The sequence below is a fragment of the Schistocerca cancellata genome, chromosome 3, assembly GCF_023864275.1.
Source record: "Schistocerca cancellata isolate TAMUIC-IGC-003103 chromosome 3, iqSchCanc2.1, whole genome shotgun sequence".
Taxonomy (NCBI): Eukaryota; Metazoa; Arthropoda; class Insecta; order Orthoptera; family Acrididae; genus Schistocerca; species Schistocerca cancellata.
In genome coordinates this window covers 621,427,165-621,446,975 of record NC_064628.1, presented here as the reverse complement: position 1 = coordinate 621,446,975, position 19,811 = coordinate 621,427,165, and the positions used below count along the sequence as shown (strand labels likewise).

Sequence of the window (19,811 nt, the reverse complement as noted above, 5' to 3'; positions counted from 1 at the left end):
AAACATTGGACAATGTTGTTGTTCTGGTATCCAACAAGCATCCTGTCATTTGGGCCAATAAAATGAATAAGTTGGGCCATGAGGATGTATAAATTTTATCAGTGCACCATTTTGTTCAGTTGATATTTCATTAATGTTGCTGATCCTCCATGCCTATATATACATACAACCTAATGACAAGGTGACAACTTCAGTTTCAGACTTGGGTCATGAGAAATTTGGCTGATGCAAACTGAGCTCAAGTCAAGTGGTACAAATTAATGTTCTCTCTTACTGGCAGCCATGCACTTTCTCACCATCTTTCTTTTTGTAACTTTTTGCTTTCTTCGATTTCTTGTTTTGGAATGTAAGTATATATGTTTGATGCCATCTATATCATGGTCGCAAAAGTTGAATAGACCTTTTGGCATCAGTATTTGATTTGATGATGGCCGCTGTAGGCTCAAGCGAGTAGCCAGTTGTTCAGTCGTGTTGTCAGTCTCATCCCACAGAGTTTCTGTCTCCAGTGCCAAAACAGTTCCATTTTAGATCAGTGTTTTTGTGGCTACTCCGATTGACAAAGTTTGTATAATTTTTATATTATGGAGCTGGGCCATCACTGAAGTAATATATTTCGGCAATCTTTGTTCAAATCGACAGAAGTTGATCAATTTTTTAATAAACACATGTTGTGTTGTTGTTTTGGTCTTCAGTCCTGAGACTGGTTTGATGCAGCTCTCCATGCTACTCTATCCTGTGCAAGCTTCTTCATCTCCCAATACCTGCTGCTACCTACATCCTTCTGAATCTGCTTGGTGTATTCATCTCTTGGTCTCCCTCTACGATTTTTACCCTCCACGCTGCCCTCCAATACTAAATTGGTGATCCCTTGATGCCTCAGAACATGTCCTACCAACCAATCCCTTTTTCTAGTCAAGTTGTGCCACAAACTCCTCTTCTCCCCAATCCTATTCAATACCTCCTCATTAGTTATGTGATCTACCCATCTAATCTTCAGCATTCTTCTGTAGCACCACATTTCGAAAGCTTCTATTCTCTTCTTGTCTAAACTATTTATCGTCCATGTTTCACTTCCATACATGGCTACACTCCATACAAATACTTTCAGAAATGACTTCCTGACACTTAAATCTATACTCGATGTTAACAAATTTCTCTTCTTCAGAAACGCTTTCCTTGCCATTGCCAGTCTACATTTTACATCCTCTCTACTTCGACCATCATCAGTTATTTTGCTCCCCAAATAGCAAAACTCCTTTACTACTTTAAGTGTCTCATTTCCTAATCTAATTCCCTCAACATCACCCGACTTAATTCGGCTACATTCCGTTATCCTCGTTTTGCTTTTGTTGATGTTCATCTTATATCCTCCCTTCAAGACACTATCCATTCTGTTCAACTGCTCTTCCAAGTCCTTTGCTGTCTCTCACAGAATTACAATGTCATTGGTGAACCTCAAAGTTTTTATTTCTTCTCCATGGATTGTAATACCGACTCCAAATTTTTCTTTTGTTTCCTTCACTGCTTGCTCAATATACAGATTGAATAACATCGGGGAGAGGCTACAACCCTGTCTCACATGTACAAATACCATATCATATTGCAAGTTGTTTGGAATAATGCTACAACTAATACTGTCCAACATGCCCTCTTTGAAAGAACAAGCTACTGAAGTATGTAATGTAACTTGTGAATTTTCCCAGTGAAATCCCTGAGCAGTGTCTTAAACGACAAACAAATATTTTTCAGCAAAGCAAATCAGAGCAGTCAACTCAGTTTCTCTTAAGTCACCCTTCAACAACTTCAAATACTGACTCTGGTGTTTTGGCATACAATTGTGACTAGTCAGCTTTCAAATTGTGGTGAATTTTTTGTAAAGATGTCAACTGTTAATAAACTTGTTTCCAATGTCTCACGATCAGTGTGAACCCACTTTTTTAATTCTGTTGATTATTCTGGATCCCATTCATTAAATACTTTTTCCAAGTGTGTCATTATTGCTTCTTCAGCAGGACAATTTTGCTATCTTTGTAACACACAGCCCTTTGAATACAAATTACATATGGTCTTTCCTGTCAGTTGTTTGTAATACTCTTTGATATTAGTAGCTTGGAGCATGAACTTTACCATTCTGGTGTATAGTGCAAATGCAAAAATAATATGTACCAGAACCACCAATGATGACTTTGGTCTGAGGTCACAAAATTTTGAAAAGCCATTTCAGGTCCAAATGTATTACGGTACATTGCATACAGCTCCTTCCGATTACACAACAGCAGTCACTATTGTATGTGTTTTGGAACCACTTAGCCGAACTGACACACCTTCCTCCTCACCTGCACACATCCTACTGAATTCATACTCTTCGTAAAAGTTTTCAACTTGATCAGTAACCATTTTGCCAGGCTTTTGCTATCTTTTGCATGCATCTGGTTTAACACAAATGCCTTTCTCTCTCTTTAACTATCAGGCTGACTTGACAGTGTGCTGTGAAACGCCGAACTTTGATACTGTTTTCTATATTGACCCAAATTTTTGTAGCCACAGTCAGTAGTTGAAATTTTATTGCCTTGTTGGGTATACCAATTTCCTTTCTTAGTTCCTCAGTGAGATCAACATAATCTTTACATAAGTTACAACATTTTTTGGATTGGCTTGGTTGGCTTTTTCTTGCAGAAAATCTGACGGCAGATGTGATCTCGCCTGCAATTGGACATTGCACATGTTCAGTTTCCTTTTTACGTAGCTATGTTTGTCTCTAGCAGTTAACCTCTGAATTTTCAGTGGAGTAGTGCCTGTAGAAGTTAAACTTTGATTTAGTGTTCCCCTAGTATCCATTTGTAATTCATCTGGAGATAGAAAATCTGAATGTTGAACTGTAATTTGAATGTATGTGCTTTGCATCTTGTGTTAATTTTGTTTCCAGGTATAATATTTCTTTTTGCACCATTTTTGAAACGATTGCCCATGGTAAGATCTACATTTGACAATGTGGTTTTCCTTCCCAAATGGATTGCAACAGCATTTTTGTGCTATTTCTTGCATGTTGAGGCATTTTTCTTTGTGATTTGGTCATTACCTGCAACCTGGACCTCTCATTATAGAGCCATAAGTAAATTTTGCTCCACTGACCATCTGTCTACAGACTCTTCGGGCGCTGATAACCTCGCTGTTGTGCGCCCTAAAATACCAATCATCATCATCATCATCTACAGACTCTAGCCCAATTTTCTTTGAATAAAATTTGTATTGTGGCATTTTGATGGTATTTTTTCCAATCCAAAGATTATCACTCATCAAAACACTGGCATGTTACTGGAAAGTGATTCTACTGAGTTTTACTTAACCTTGTAAGGATCTAAGCAACGAGCACACCAGTGCAGACCGTGCTGAGCGTTAGACTTGAAGAATACACTGTGTGTACTATTCTCTCTGTTAAACAAATAGTGAAACACAGTGCATTTTATGCTGAATCTTGCTAGTCCACAGGGGGAATACAGGCTTTCTACAACAAGCAGAGGCTGTTTTTGTGGGCTAGTGGGCAGTCTTGTGTCAGGGGATGGGGGTGCATATCTGCAAACTGGTCAGTTTTGCTGGGGGAGGCCAAAGATTTAGTCAGCATAAGGCAGCAGGAAGTGTTGGCCACAGGACCTTGCTTCTGCAACTGAGTCTATGTCTGTTGCTGGAAGACTTCAGCCATTTCTGCAAGAGGTGGTTCGCACTGTACAATCATGACATAAAATGTAAACAGTCACAGTGGACCAACACCATATAGTGAGATATTACTTGTCGATATACAAATAAAAAATATATCCAACAAAACACAAGCCACAGTTTGTTGAAATGTAGCTTCTTGTCGTGATACATTCCTTCAAATTAGTCCGTCATTTTCAGTTATTGTTAGCACATGTTGGAAAACTGAACATGATTTTCAGGATGCTTGAAAACATGTTCTTTCCAACTGTGATTACTGTGAAATCAGTTATGGAAATTAGAGTTTCTGAAAGTAGATTGAGTGTGTTCAATTTTAGTGATTTTTTACGAAAATAAAGTTTGAACTGATTTTGTAGAAATTTAGAAAGCATTACGTGCATGATATTTCATATTTGGAAAACCCTATGTTGCTAAGTTATGTCCAGGTTTTATGTTTATCATGCCTTTAATCAGTGAGATATAAGAAGCCAAAGTTAAAGCTTTATTCGCAACATAATTTTTCCGGTTAGTTCGCTTTGATTTATGTAGCACTAGCTTTGTGCCTGCTGCTTCACTTGCACAGACTATATGGTCTGCACAGATTTCTCTTTTTTTAAATTGAATTTGTATGTTGTTGTGTCCACTGCTTATGTGTGAATCTACAAACTGTGCAAGCAGTGTACACAATTAAAGCTCCAGACAGGATATTAAAATTTAATAAAGCAATTCTTTGTACATGATTTCCAGATTTAAAAAAGAAAAATTTAATTGAATTTATATATTCTTACACACGGTTTTCTTATACAAATCAGTGGTCTATAAACAGTGTAGGTGGTTATCTCAAACAGATATCCCTGTACACGGAATAGCATTTAAACATGATATCTATTTTACATTCAATAATGATTAGTTTGCACAGTAATTACAATAAAAATTTTATAAACATGTGGTAAGCTTATTGAAAAATTAATGTATTAAGACCCGCTTCTTTTCTATGCAATTTTAACGAAACCATTGTATCATGGAGACTGTTAAATAGCATTCTTTGTTTAAGGTCGCTAATTGCAGTACCTTCAAAACTTCCCACATTTGCTGGTAAGGTCATAGAAGCATTGTCTCTTTCAAATTGTTTTTGTTGATCCTGACAGTTCATGTGATGATGTTTCCATAGAAGCTTTTTTCCCCTAGTGTGTACTTCTTCATTTATAATGAAGAAGTCAGATATCAGTTTTTATTGATTAAGCTTTAAAAATGTTGTAATATTACGAAATATTATAAATACTTCCATCTCCTGTTTCACCCCGTTTGTAGTTGAATTTTCAAAAATGCTGAAGTAGGTAATTTTTTTCCTTTTCTTTCTTTCTTTTTTTCCCTGATTGAGAAACCAAATAACAATTTTTCATAGTTATAGCTTCAAAATTGCTTTAGTAGCGTCATATTTACAAAAAACCTTTCATCGCCTTAGAGGTGGAATTTCGAAAAATCCCTTCATAAACAATGCCTCCTGGTGCTTTGGGCTTGGCAGTGATGAGTCAATGAACCAGTCAGAACATTTTCTTCTATACACAGAGATTGTTAGCCCGTATTAGAAATTAAACCCACTGTTCTGGGAGGATTAAAACATATTATTTTGAATGAGACTGATTTTGAAACTTGAATGTTCATCTTTTCACAAAAATTGTCGTCTTATTGACAAATTTGTACTCCGCATCCTTGTGCTACCAAGTTGTTGTTGTTGTACTACGTTTCTTGTTTTGCATGTATTTGCCCTTAAAGAGATAAAAATTGGAAATTTTAATTTTCTTCTTTTTTCGAATTATCTAATGGTCTTTTTAATGAGCCCAGTTTGGAAAGTTCCATAGAACTTAGTTTTTAGCAAATTCAGGTAAAAAATACTGTATTTTTGAGCTTCGTTGCAAAATCAACTTTGCACTTAATTTATTCAGTGTTGGAAAGGGTCATGTGAATGAAACTTTGTATTTGAGAACTTTGATTTCTTAGGTTACTGCATGCCAAGTTCTAGGTTTATCATACTTTTAGTCCCTGAGATATAAGAAGTCAAACCGTGAAATTTATGGCCAAAATTTATTTCTTCCAACAAAATAATGCTAGAGACATAACAGCTAAAACGTCGCCAGAAATTCACACTCGCTCTACTAAAATTTGTGTGTGGAATCAAAAAAGTGACTATATCTCAGTCAATATTGCTTTGATGAATGTTAAACTTCACCAATGTTCATTGACAAAATGTGCAAGTGTTCTTATAAAATTTCATCGAAATCCATGATGGTTGAGCAGGAAAATGTTCTGAAAGTAGGTGATTTGACATGGAATGACCTAATTACTTTTTAACGAAGCATCTTTTTGTTGTGTTGAGTTACTGCACTAGTTTTTGTGTTGAGTGAGGAATGGAAACTTGCAAATTATATACAAACACTTGTGTATCACCAATTTTTGCGGCACCCAAAGTGGTAAAATGTGGACACAAGTAGAGGGAAACATTATAGGCACCCTGCTCTATCACATTCCAATTGTGACAGTATTACAAAGTCAGCCATTAGGTATGAACTAGTTTCAGATATTAACATATCCTCACTATATGCAGAGTGAAACGGTTGATAGGGAAAGTGCAGCTGTGTGTTTTTACCACATCATTATCAGCCAAAAACTGAAGAAAATTGAAGATAGCAATTAATATCCTCCCATTTTATTTTTGGGTGCTTCATCTGTTGTTTAAATGATGTTGCAGTGAAGCAGCATTCATAATGTGGGAAATGTAACTTGCAGCACATTACAGTTGTCGATTGTGGGCATGACAGAAGTGCCCGTGCAAACTCGATAAAGAAGATTATATGAATATGAGCCCAAAATGTATCCTTCTTTCATGAGTTAGTGCAAAAGCTTTGTGTGCCCCTGTTATAGGGCAAGTCAAAAAGGACTTAACAACCTTGGATATTGAAATTTATTGATATCACTTACAGAATTGGTAGATTTGTCATTTTATAACAAACAACCTGAAGTTTCACATAAAAGTCTCAAGTGTCATTTTCGTTTGATGTGACTACCATTTGTGATGTGGCAAACATCCCATCAGTTATCAGTTTCTTCCTACACTTGTTGCAGCAAATTCAGTGTAGCTTGTGCAGTGGCAGTGTAGATTGAGTTTTTCAGGTCTACTAAATTGTTTGGTAGGGGAGGAACATACACATGGTCTTTAATGAAACCCCATAGAAAGAAATCCAGTGGTGTCACGTCTGGGGAGTGGCCATATGATTGGCCGTTTATGGCCAGTCCACTTATCTGGAAAGTTATTATCGAGGAAACCTCAAGTTTTCGTGAAGAAATGAGGTGGTGCACTGTCTTGCTGGTAGTAAACCACCCCATCTCGGTCCTTCATCAATCTCTGGAATTAAAAAGTTTACAACCATATCCAGATACACAAAACCAGTGACAGTTTTCTCCATGCAGAAGAAAGGGCCACACACTTTCAACTTGGTAAGAGTAAATTTGCAAAGAGTAGATCGTAGACGATCATGGAGGTTCTTTGGCATATTTGGTGTGAAGTTTATGGTGAACAGTTGTTGCAGAGCTTGTTTTGTGGAACCAAAACACACAGCAAGCATGCTCCACACCAGTGAATGTAGCCATTTTAACTGGGCAGTACACTGGTGCTTCTGGAAGTGGAATAGAATCATGATGCTCTTTGTAAATCAGACATGACTCACCCTGTATGTAAATCTTGATGATGCATGATCACTCTCATGTGGTGCAAAAATGAAGTTGCTGAGTGTGTTAAGTAATAACACTAGACAAAGATTCTTATGTGTGACATGCAAGATATTTTACTCTTCAGAATGTGATATATGCACTGCAGTGCAACTGGCTATTGTGGATTAATACATATACAGTTCACATACAGTTTGTTGCTTCGTCTGACGCTAATGCTCAGCTGTTTTCATGGCCATCTGCTGGTTTCAAACTGCATCGTAGAACCCACTATCTGGTTTCCCTTTCCACTAATGTCTCTGTCCATTTTCATTGTATTCAATACTTATTTTCATTGCTGTCTCCCTTGTCCTCTTCAGGTATTCTTCTGTGAAGTATTAATTTAATACTAGTTGTTTTGAAAGGTGTTGTGTAATTATGTTGAACATGCAGATGTTTGAGGCTCTAACTGCATGCATTGGGGTTATAGGAATTAAAAAGTTTACAACCATATCCAGATATACAAAACCAGTGACAGTTTTCTCCATGCAGAAGAAAGGGCCACACACTTTCAACTTGGTAAGAGTAAATTTGCAAAGAGTAGATCGTAGACGATCATGGAGGTTCTTTGGCATATTTGGTGTGAAGTTTATGGTGAACAGTTGTTGCAGAGCTTGTTTTGTGGAACCAAAACACACAGCAAGCATGCTCCACACCAGTGAATGTAGCCATTTTAACTGGGCAGTACACTGGTGCTTCTGGAAGTGGAATAGAATCATGATGCTCTTTGTAAATCAGACATGACTCACCCTGTATGTAAATCTTGATGATGCATGATCACTCTCATGTGGTGCAAAAATGAAGTTGCTGAGTGTGTTAAGTAATAACACTAGACAAAGATTCTTATGTGTGACATGCAAGATATTTTACTCTTCAGAATGTGATATATGCACTGCAGTGAAACTGGCTATTGTGGATTAATACATATACAGTTCACATACAGTTTGTTGCTTCGTCTGACGCTAATGCTCAGCTGTTTTCATGGCCATCTGCTGGTTTCAAACTGCATCGTAGAACCCACTATCTGGTTTCCCTTTCCACTAATGTCTCTGTCCATTTTCATTGTATTCAATACTTATTTTCATTGCTGTCTCCCTTGTCCTCTTCAGGTATTCTTCTGTGAAGTATTAATTTAATACTAGTTGTTTTGAAAGGTGTTGTGTAATTATGTTGAACATGCAGATGTTTGAGGCTCTAACTGCATGCATTGGGGTTATAGGGAAAGAAAAAAGATCAAATAATGAAAGTAGTAGAGGTAATGAAGTTGTGGACAGCAAATGTTGCATGAAGTGAATGTTTAGTGTAAATACTTGAGTCCATTTGAAGTTACCACCAATATCAGTGGCTCTCTTCCACTCTGATGCTTCTTCTTATATTTGTTTTTTCAGTATTAAATCTTGTTAAGAGAAACTTGGTATTTCAGAGGGAATCATTGTAAAGAAACTGCTCTGCTTGTTATGTTGTGTGTAAAAAAAAAACTGATTTTATTTTCTGTTTCAGAAACAACAGCTTGCCCATGACACGAATTTCTACAAGGAAATCAGTTGAAATTCAACCTAACAATAAACTTTCTGACACAGACACAAAAATAAGAGTTATAACTGGAAGGCATGACAGAAGAAAACAAACTTTGAAAACAATTTTGAGAGATGAGGCTCCAGTATTTTTGGCTCATGAAGAGGTAGTGGTTTCAAACAATCTTAAAAAAGGACGAAAATCAAGTAAAAACAGATTAAAAGGTGAAGATTTAAGTAGGCCACCACGCAGAGGTGGGCTTACAGAAACAAAGACCAGATGCATACAAGTTACAGAGGAAGTTGGAAAAGCTCTGAGAACTGGTGCATGGCAGAATCGTAAAGAGGACATTGGTTCATTATCTTGTAGAAACAAGCAACCTACAAACTGTGATTCAGACATAATGAGTGTTGACAGTGCAGTGTCAAGAAAACGTGTGAACACCAACATACCACCACATAAAGAAAGCACTCCAACAATGTTGAGTAAAGTGAGAGAGAACCGTAAGGCTAGCAGGTGCTGTGCTGAATGTAAATCTGTGGTGTTTGATCGTGATAAACTACGATTGAGAGGTGCTCTTGGTGTAAAAATTTGTGACTCTTGTTGGTCAAAAAAGAAACCTAAAGAGGTACATGTAGCCACACAACCTGTATTATCTAGAGCAACTTCACCAACAGTTAAGAAATGTCTGGTGAAGCTTTTCGATGTGTCGAGATATCCTGCGGGCCATCCTTTCGGCAAAGGTTTTCTGTCACAGAGATCTCTCAAACGCAGATTTAATGAATCTCAGGTTGTTCTAAATGATACAGCTAACGAAATGATTGTGCAGCCAAAGAGAGCACGTAGAGGTGGCAGCTCAACATTTCCAGTAGAATTTGTAAATACATCCAAAGAACAACAATTCAAAGACGGTAAACAAATTTTTGAAATAAATAGCAGACAACTGAATGAAACAGGTGCAAAAGAAAGGTCTCGGGCTGCTTCTAACTCCAGAAATGTGCCAAGTGTAACTACTGATGTAACTACAAGTAACAAAAATGAGAAGAGTTATAGGAGGACAAGTGACCAATCTACTGCAGAAAACACTGAGCAGGAGAAACTAGGGAAAAAGTTATCAGTTTCACCATTGAAAGTGAATGCTCAAAGATTACCAGAAAGAAGAGTTTCTAGGAAAAATAGTCCAAGCACTGAAACCATAACAAAAACAAGAACTTCCAGAAGAAGCAGCAGTAATAATGAATCAGCATCAGAAAAGAAAACGTTACGAAAAAATGGCTTGAACACTGAAGTTCCATCTGAGAAGAGAACGATACAGAAAGGCAGTGAGAATGTCGAATCTTCAACAGAGAAGTCTGAGAGAAGTAGCATGAACACTGAAATTTCATCTGAGAGGAAGTCCCGAAGAAGCAGCATGAATGCTGAAATTACTTCACAGAAAAAAACACCACAAAGAACGAAAATGATGGTGGAGACTGCACCAGAAAAGATGGTGTCACGAAGTAGTAGCGTAAATGCTGAAATTGAAGGAGGAAAGAAAACGTCACGGAGAAGTAGCACAAGTACTGAAACTACACCTGCTAGAGTTTCAAGAAGAAATTCTGTAAATACTGATACTGCTTCTGAAATAAGGATCTTAAGAAGAAATAGCAATGAAACATCTGGAACGAGAACAAAAAGAGGAAGTAGCATTTCAAATAACTTGAGTAAATCTGCACTTCCTGTTCGAATCCAGAGTAAAAATGAAAATCTACCTGGTTTGTTAAGAAAGGGCCAAAAACAAGTAATTTCTTCAGGAAAAGCAAAAATTGCATTATCCAAATTAGAAACTAAAGGTGATAGAAACACTTCTAAAATAAGACTTTCACAAATAAGATCTGTGGCATTGAGGAAAATGTTACCAGAAGCTGCTGTTGCTAAAAGTAGTCTAACTAATAATAAAAAGACACAACTCATTCTTGATAAGAATAAACCGAATACTGTGATCTCTCGTAAAGGTAGTGTGCTACCGAAGTATAGTAAACCAGGGGAAAGGCCTCATGCAAAAAGTGTGTTAACAAGAAAAACTGGTAATGATTTCAAAAACAGGAAGAGTTTATCCCATGGGGACAGCAAGTCAGTTTTTGGTAAATTGCATTCAAAGATAACAACTGTACAACATATTAAGAAATCTGATGTTAATACATTGGACACATCTCCATTGTCAGAAAAAACTGCTGCATCTAGGAAGAGAAAAATGGATCTGCCAGACAAGTCACCGGGCGTAAAGAAGCGTAAAATAGAAAGCGTGCCTGTAAGAAGAAAACAAACAACTGTAGGAAAAGAATTCACAAGAGCTAAAAATCTCACTTACAAATGTGACATGTGTAATAATAAGTACAGTAGTCTTGCAGAGGAAAGGTTGCATGAACTTTCACATACTGGAAGGCAGCCTGTTCTTGTTTTACACAAATGTGATAGTCCTCAGGGTGTGCTTTCATTAATAAGGGAAGATGATTTTTCTTCATTAAATATTTGTAGCAGTGATAGTGAAATACAGAAAGGTGTAACGTACGAGATGAACATGACATATGATGGCAGTAATACTGAAATGAATGTAGAAGCTGATATTGGAACAGTGCAAACTGCAGAGAGGAAAGATGAAGATACAGATGCTATACAGGTTGAAAACCTTGCAAATACTGACGAAGAGAGAAAGTCAAATGTAAATAAATCTCTTGAAATGGTGGAGACTGGTGAAATGCATGATACTGACCACGAGAAAAGTATTCCATTTGATAATTGTGACACTGTTCCTGTGTTAAAGAAACAGGATATTGAACACAGTCAGCAGAGGATACGTAGTGATGCAGATATATGTCCACCTGCTGAGATGGATAAAAATAAAACAGACCCCATTCTTGAGAACTCAAAAGCATCCAAAGCAGAGATTGAATCGTCCAAAGAAAGTTCTTCTGTCTGTTCCCCAGAAATAGCTAAAAAGCCGAAAAGTTCAGATGAAATTGCTGTGCTTCTGGAAGAAATTTTTGGTGAGAGTTCAGAAGAAGATCTGATATCTGTTACGGGAATCAGGAATTTGAGACAAACAGCAGATGCAGTTAATTCAGGTATTGATAAAACAAGTAAGTCATCAATGGAGAAACCTCCTTATGGTATGAATACCCTGCAGCACACTTCGGTTACCCAAAATTTGGCAACAGTAGTTCCTAGTGAAACTGCTGAAGCAGTAACTCAATATTTAAAAGGAGAAACACACAATCCAGAAGAAATACTGCATCAGCTGAACTATGGAGATAAAATTGTTGTAGAAAATGAAGCAAAGACCGATACAAAAACCTCAAGTGATACTGACCAGGCAGATACTAACATTAAGTTGCCAGGTGATGTGGAAGTAAATAATAGCCACAAGGATTGGGACAGTGAAGGAGGTAGCCCTGAAACTTCTAGTGTTAATAATATTGAAGGTGAAGTTACTAAATTAAAAGACTTTGAAGATGATGAAAGTAATAGAAAACAGCTTGTTGATAATGAATCGGAAGTTCTTGATGGAAGTCAACAAGTACAGTCACATGATGAAACAGTGTGTCTCACCAGTGCTAAGGAGAGTAATTTGGAACTTTCTACTGACATTACAGATAATGAAAATCAAAATTTGGAAGACAGTACTCATGAACTTGCAGTGGGTGAAAATAATGTCCTCAAAGACAAGACTTCTGATGACATGTGTATGACAGATGACATTTCACTTGGAGGTAACAAAGATTTTCCAAATAGTGTTACAAAAGATGATTCTGTAATATCTGTAAAAGGCAGTATAGTTTCAGAAAGTAGCTGTAAACAGTCACAAATTGAGACAGTAAATCAGAATGTTGGGCACCATGATGCATATTGTATTGATAGTGCAGGAGCCAGTCCACAACACAAGTATAAAGTTGATAGTGGAGATAAACACAGCATTTCAGTTCTTGTGGAAAGTGTAAATGAGGAAGAACAAAAAGCCACTGACCAAGAAAAGCAGGTTATGTTGGATACAACAAACAGCACAGTTACGCATGAAATTGTGGAAACATGTGGTAATAATGACAAGTGTGATGAGAGTGAACTACCATCAGAGATATATCGTGATGAAGAGACAGTGTTAGAATGTAATGATAAGGACACTGTGTTAGAATGTCATAAAAAGGAACAATTCAAAAGTGACAAAATTTTTCACCCTGAAGATATCACTGAAAACATAGTTAATGAGGAACAAGTTGATAAAAAGCCTATAGAAATAATGGAGGGAGAGACTGGCAGTGAGATAAATGGAAAGATAATTATTGAGCAGGTTGAGTGTGTAGATAATTCAGACCTACTGAATAAACAGAACTCAGATGAAGTTAGTGAAATAGCAAAAATAGAAAGCAATGCCTCTGAAAAATGTAACACAAATACGTCCGTTGAAACAATCAGCCAGCCTGAAAATGAAACTCGTGCCGTAGGTGAAGTGACACCTCCAACAGATCTTGTACTAGCAGCTAATAATGAGAATGAAGTTAATTCTACAAAAGATTCTTTAGCGGATGTATTACAGAATGAAATTTGTGAAGATGAGGCAGGTGCTACTGAGAATGGGTTAATAAAAGATGTTCTTCTAGTTGAGAATAAAGAAGCAAATGAAATGCTTAACACTGCATCAGGTGACGTAGTTGGTGTTACCGAAAGAGGCAGTAGAAGCATTGAAGTGCATTCACCATCAGAAGCAGATACAGTAGAGTGTATGGAGATAGATTCTGGAAAAAATAGTAATGATACAGCACCAAAACTGGATGAACTTAACTGCGACAAATATATTTGTGACAGTTCAGAAGTCAAGGATACAGAACTGGACCTGCTTACTCAACCTGATGGTGTCTGTGATGCCAGTCAAGAGACTGACAGTAGTTATAAGGGAACTATTAATACCACCTGTGATGTTTCTTCTAAATTAGATAACAAGATTGTTGTTTCAGATAGTGGCCATGACATAGAATACGAGGAAATTACTGCCACATTGGATAGTGGTCCTGAGCTAAAGATTGACAATGTTGAGCAAGAGGTAGAAAGTCCAGATTCTGGTCACAATCTGGATGCTCTGAATGCTAGTCATGAAACAGAAAATGTGCTTCAAACAGAGACTCTGGATACAGAGCATGAACAGCAGGTTCTGAATCCCAATAACGAGTTAAGTATCCAGTTTGCTTCTCAGAAGATTCAAACCTTTAATGATGGTCTTGAGATGAAAGCCACTAATGATACTAACTCCAAAGATGTTGGTGTTGATGACTGCAGTCCATGTACTGATCATGATGGTACTAACAATTCAGATGAGAGTCACCAGCTTACTGTCCAAGAATCTGTTAAAGAGGGCACACCAGTGGATGTTGATCAGAGGGCTCAGTCTGTAGATTCTACTAATTTGGTTGATACGAAGGAGAGTGAAATGGAACCTCTGATTTCCAACTGTGGAGTTGACACAACTGGAAAAAGTGAAGTGGTTGAGGCTGGAACAACAGCTCAAGAGATTGAGATTACAGATTCAAGCTGTGGTACACAGAAAGTAGTTTCAGCATGTGAAGACAAAACTGATGATGATGTAAACTGTAAAATTGAGACTGAGGATGTTAACAGTGAGGCTGAGGTAGAGAAAGCTAGGCAAGAGCTAGAGACTGCAAATGCTGATCATGAAGTTGAACTTGTGAGTGCTAGTGAAGTTGCTAGCAATGAAGTAGTGGTTGCTCTTGATGCCAGCAGTGAAGGTGATGCGTTGGTTTCTGGTGATGAGGTCGGAACAGACATTCCGTTTGTTCCTACAAGTGATCTTAGCACAAATAGTGAAATAACTGCTGGCATTTCAGATTGTTGCCCATCATTAGTAGGGGTTGAAAACCTCTCTTTTAATGTCCGGCACACTGTGCCAGATGTTTTTGAGGAAGATGAACAAATACTTCAGGAGGTTGGAGATCATTCTATCTTACAAGAACCAGATTGTGCTGATATGAATGTAGAAACATTAACAAAAGGACAAAATGAAATCCAGGAGGCAGAGATTGCAGACAATGTGAAACCTCCATTAGCAGTAGGTTTAAATGGAATGAATGAGAAAGTTAATGATGAATGCCGCACAAAAATGAGAGCTGATAGTGATGAAATGTTAAAGGACAATCTAAATTTACCTGATTCAGGAGATAATGACATTGCTGGCTTGGAACCAATATCTGATGATGAATTAGATTTCATGTAAAAGTACCAATACTGACAGGCTATCAGTGTTGTATTAAAAGTCGTGATTCTTGAAGAATTTTGTTTGGATTGAATCTGAAAGTTTCAGTGCTTCAAGTATGTGATTTTGAATTCATTGAAGCTTGTCCCGTGTGCAAATGTTGGTTTACATTAATGATTTCTTGGTAAAGTGTACATAGCTAAGTTTATGGAACACAGGTATAGAATTATTTCCTATTTCACAGTTTGTAATGTTGTACCAGCTCTGCATCTATTCATTACAATATGGTTTTACAAATTTAAATTGTTTGCCATGTTTACAAATGTGTGAGATGAGTGCCATCAAATGGACTGTTTTTGTGTTATGTGTTTGGGTCACTGCTAAGTGTCAATCAGAAAGTCTGTGGTGTTGAAGAAAAATTGAACTGTCTTCAAAACAGAATACATATAGAAAGGGGAGATGTACCTTATTTGAGGAGTTACTTGTTTTGTTGCTCTAACATATTGAGGAAAGACTTTCAGTTGTATCTCTTAACCATTTTCGTACTTGAGAAAAAGGACTAAAGTTTAGGTACCAAAAGGGTGTCTCTGTAACTAACTTAATGATAATGTGATTGGTAGAAGATAGCTGTGGATATTGGTTGGGAGAATGTTCACTGCAACTTTATGTACTATTTGTCATGCAACCTCTGTATAAGAAGTCAATTTTTAGTGCAGTAGCATCATGTTTATTCTCAGTCTCTGGCAAAAATGATTCATTCAAAAAAATATGACGTAACATTGTGTGTTATAAAATGACATGGATTTTTACAGAGAAAAAATAGTTTTTGTGTGTTGTATCTGATACCATAAAGTATGTGTACCTAGTTTTCAGTGATGGGTATACCATGTCATTCTATTGTGTATTAAACATTGTACTTGAGAGCAGTCTCAGAAAGGTTTTTTACTTTTTTATGTACTATAATTCAGAGAGTTTTAACTGGCTAGAGTTTAGTGTATCACTGTATAATTTAATATACCAGATATTAAAAAGTCATTGAGTTGAATATACAAAAGTTTATTTCTGAAATAATTTAATTTTATTGTTTATTTGTGTGACAAACTTTATACAATTTTATCAGTTTTTGTAACCATGAGCTAGGTTATTCCTCCAACCTAGATGGTGACCGATGGTAAGAGGATGATTTTAACGTAAAATGCCTACATACTTAGAAACTAGAAATATATCATGCATAGTTATTTCAGAGATATTTTGGATTAATCTGGAGCTCTTGTTATGTGCTACAACTAAAAAAAAAAAAAAAACATATTCACATGTATTTAGGCTTAGACATATTCATTTATTTTGCAAAGTGTTGAAAGTGCTTTATTTTCACATTCATATACATTTTGAGAATTATGTGAAATGTGTTTAAAGATAATTAAGTATTAAGAGAAAAAACACAAAAGAAAACAAATAGTCAACATACAAGACATTAAGAAAAGGAAAACTAAAACAATTTGTTATGTGGTGTTCATGAAAAAGGGAAACAGAGACACGACATTGAGAACTCCACTTTAAAGATGAGACTGTAGAGTTAGCAATTTGTGGCTCTACATAAATCATATTTTGTCTTGTTCTGGTGTTTTTTGTTTTTTTAACTATGGATACACAGCTCTATTAGATTAATAACTATACAAGAGGAGGTTGTTATAGTACAACTTTGGTTGAGAGGTGCATACAGTGTGAAAGCTTTCACCTGTGAGAGTCTTAACAATTTATGTTTAGTATCTGCAGTGAAAGAAAATAGAAATGATTAATTTACTTGTTATATGAACTTCAGTTGTTTACAGTCCATGATTTTTTGTGTAACTACAAGCAACTGTTTTTATGAATTTAATTAAACAGCAGTGTAAATACACATCTCAAGGGTATAAATTGGCTTTGCATTGAAGTAGTTATAACTTAATGTACATCCTTATGGCAAATAAAGGAAGATTTCATGGGTAGGATGGTTATCCTTGTACACAAAGAAATCAGGTGCTCATCTCAAAAACGGAAAGGCGAAGAAAGAATAAATTCTTCGTTAGTGCTTATATGGATTATGTTGAAATTCAAGAATTCTATTTGAATGTTTCTCTACTCTCAAATGATATAAATGATATGTTTACTAAAACAGACAGTAGGCTCAAATCATTTGGAAGGAAAATAATAGATAATATGCAGAGCAGGTTGTTATGTAGACCAAAAATGTAATCGTGCAAGAAAGCAAATAGTAATAGGGAAAAGACACGTGGTAAATGGACTGATTAGAGAGATAATTTGATTTTGACTCTGCTAAAACTGAACTGAAGGTCATAGAATATAAGTTGTACATGGCGCAAAATATGTTGTTGAACATTGAGACAAGCTCGATTTTTGAAATCGTGAAATAAGTGACATTGTTTTCTTTTTAAGCAAACTGTATTTCTTTGTTTCTGTAACCTATCAGAAATAAGAGGAGCAGGTAGACCTCAGAGTATGGAATTATAAACAGTCTTCAGTTTTCAACAAAGGATTATTGATGTCATTGTGTTTCTCCATTGCTGAAACCATTGAATATAAAAGTAAATGGATCTGAATTTAATTCTCAAGTCAATCACAGGTCATTGTAACATGTTTACTGTGTGTGACATGTATTGACTGAAGATGCTTCATAATAAATTGAGGCAAGAATGAATTGTGCTTTGTCAGTTTCAAATAGAGGTATTCTCAAATTTCCAGTACATGTCATCATGTTTGATTGGTACACTTCGCAAAGGGGATCTCATCATGTTTCTCCAGCTGTGTTCTAATACATGTAGTTGCAGTACAAAAATATTGTATGTGTTGTAAATAATGTCACATATTTGAAACAAATGTAGATGTATGACACAGTAATTTTACTATCAACAGTAGGTTGGATGTTCAGATTTCTAGATACTTGAGATTTAAGTAAAAAGAGATATCAAATATAACTTTAGTTATTGCTTCTTTGTGTAAAGCTATAGATATTACAGATGTTATGTATAGCATTGTAGTTTTGGATTCTAATAGTAGTATTGGTTCCACAATTTCAGTGACAAATCTCAACAGTGTAATCCCCTGTATTTCACGAGGATAACACTGTTTATCTCACACATTTCAGATTATGAGCTTTTTGGCAGAGTAGGAAGATAAATGTATCAGTGTAACTAGAAATGGCAGAAATATTTCATGTTAATTTTCTTGCAAAATCTCTGATATTACTTAATTTTTAAGACTTAAAATACACACAATATAAAATCATCAGGCTTTTATGATTCATAGCATGGCGCTATATACATCTCTCTCTCTAGAATTTCTCAGTACTTTTATTTTGTTGAGTATTTTGGAGCTGAAATATTTTGGTACGGTAATTAATGTGTACATACATGTAAAAAATAAATGTCAATATTAATTTCAATGCTTTTATTTCTACCTGAGACACCTTTTTTAATAAAAAATGTTAAGCATTTAGTCTGCAAAATCAACAAATTTATTGCAATTTTGGGAGGATGGTAAGTATTTTAACTGCAGTATTGTTCCTAATGCTAATGAGTGCAATTTTTTTTTTTTTAGCTTGCAGAGCATTGGGACAAAGATAATTTGTCTTTACACTTTTTATGTTGGTTGATGTTTCCCCCTTTACATCCATGAGCTAATTGTCCCCTTTTGGGTGGGAGAAAATTTGTGAGATCGTTAAGATATAGATGTAGAAGACATGAAAGGTCTAACAGTAACTGAAAGAGCGTATCCAAGAAATTCTCTGGCTCCTAAATACTCAAAATTTGAAAGAGTCCAGCTGTAGGATCACCTTTAATACAGTAAATTACAGGGAGGTTGCTTCTAGATAGCTTACTGGTATATCAATGAATCATTTTCAGCTTTTATCATTTGTAAGCGCTCTGAAAGTAATTATTATGATTTATTTATTTAACTAGGTCATATTTGGGCTTTCAGTATTTTTATTTCATAATTACTTCAGAAATTACAATTTTAGTATAATAAATAAATAAATAGTAATACAATGGCATTAATGCAATGACTTAAATGTAATCCAATGACAGTGTGAAAAACAGTTTGGGCTTCTGCTGCTACCAACACTACTGCTGTTGCTACTTCTATTGCTGGAGCAATAACAAAATGTATATGTAGCTATAGAGAAGTGATATTTTCAAAGATAGTGAGATCTGAGGCATAGTAATTTAGGTAGTGCGTACCAGTTAGAAGTTAATGGTAAATGAGAATGATCTAGTTGGAAAGAAAGATACTTTGACCCAATTGAGTAATGAGAGCATGCAAGGAACAAAGACAGACAACATTGTTTGTGTGGTAGATATGCCGTTGAACGTCTTTTGAAGCTGGAGCTATTATTTGGTTTGCTGATATAATGAAGGAAGTTATTCCAGAGTCGACTGAGTGATGGTTTGGGGTAGAAAGGATTTTGCTCTGGTGGTAACAAGGGTTTCTGCTCTGTTTTTTAGACAAAAAATGTATGGTTGAGGAGGGATAGGAGTGACTATATAGGCTGATAAGTTTTCATCTAATATTACTCCTAGACTCTCCACTGAGGGAGAGGTAC

At 36.0% G+C, this 19,811-nt stretch overlaps 1 protein-coding gene across 1 annotated transcript in view; it reads left to right on the top strand.

Moving 5' to 3' along the window:
• Positions 1-18,653, top strand: part of LOC126175527 (uncharacterized) — a 119,236-nt gene extending 100,583 nt beyond the window's left edge. Inside the window, exon 3 of the mRNA XM_049922354.1 lies at positions 8,959-18,653. Coding sequence (XP_049778311.1) covers positions 8,975-15,232 — 6,258 coding nt within the window. The 5' untranslated portion in view covers positions 8,959-8,974 and the 3' untranslated portion in view covers positions 15,233-18,653. The remainder of the gene's footprint in view (positions 1-8,958) is intronic.
• The last annotated feature ends 1,158 nt before the right edge of the window (positions 18,654-19,811 follow it).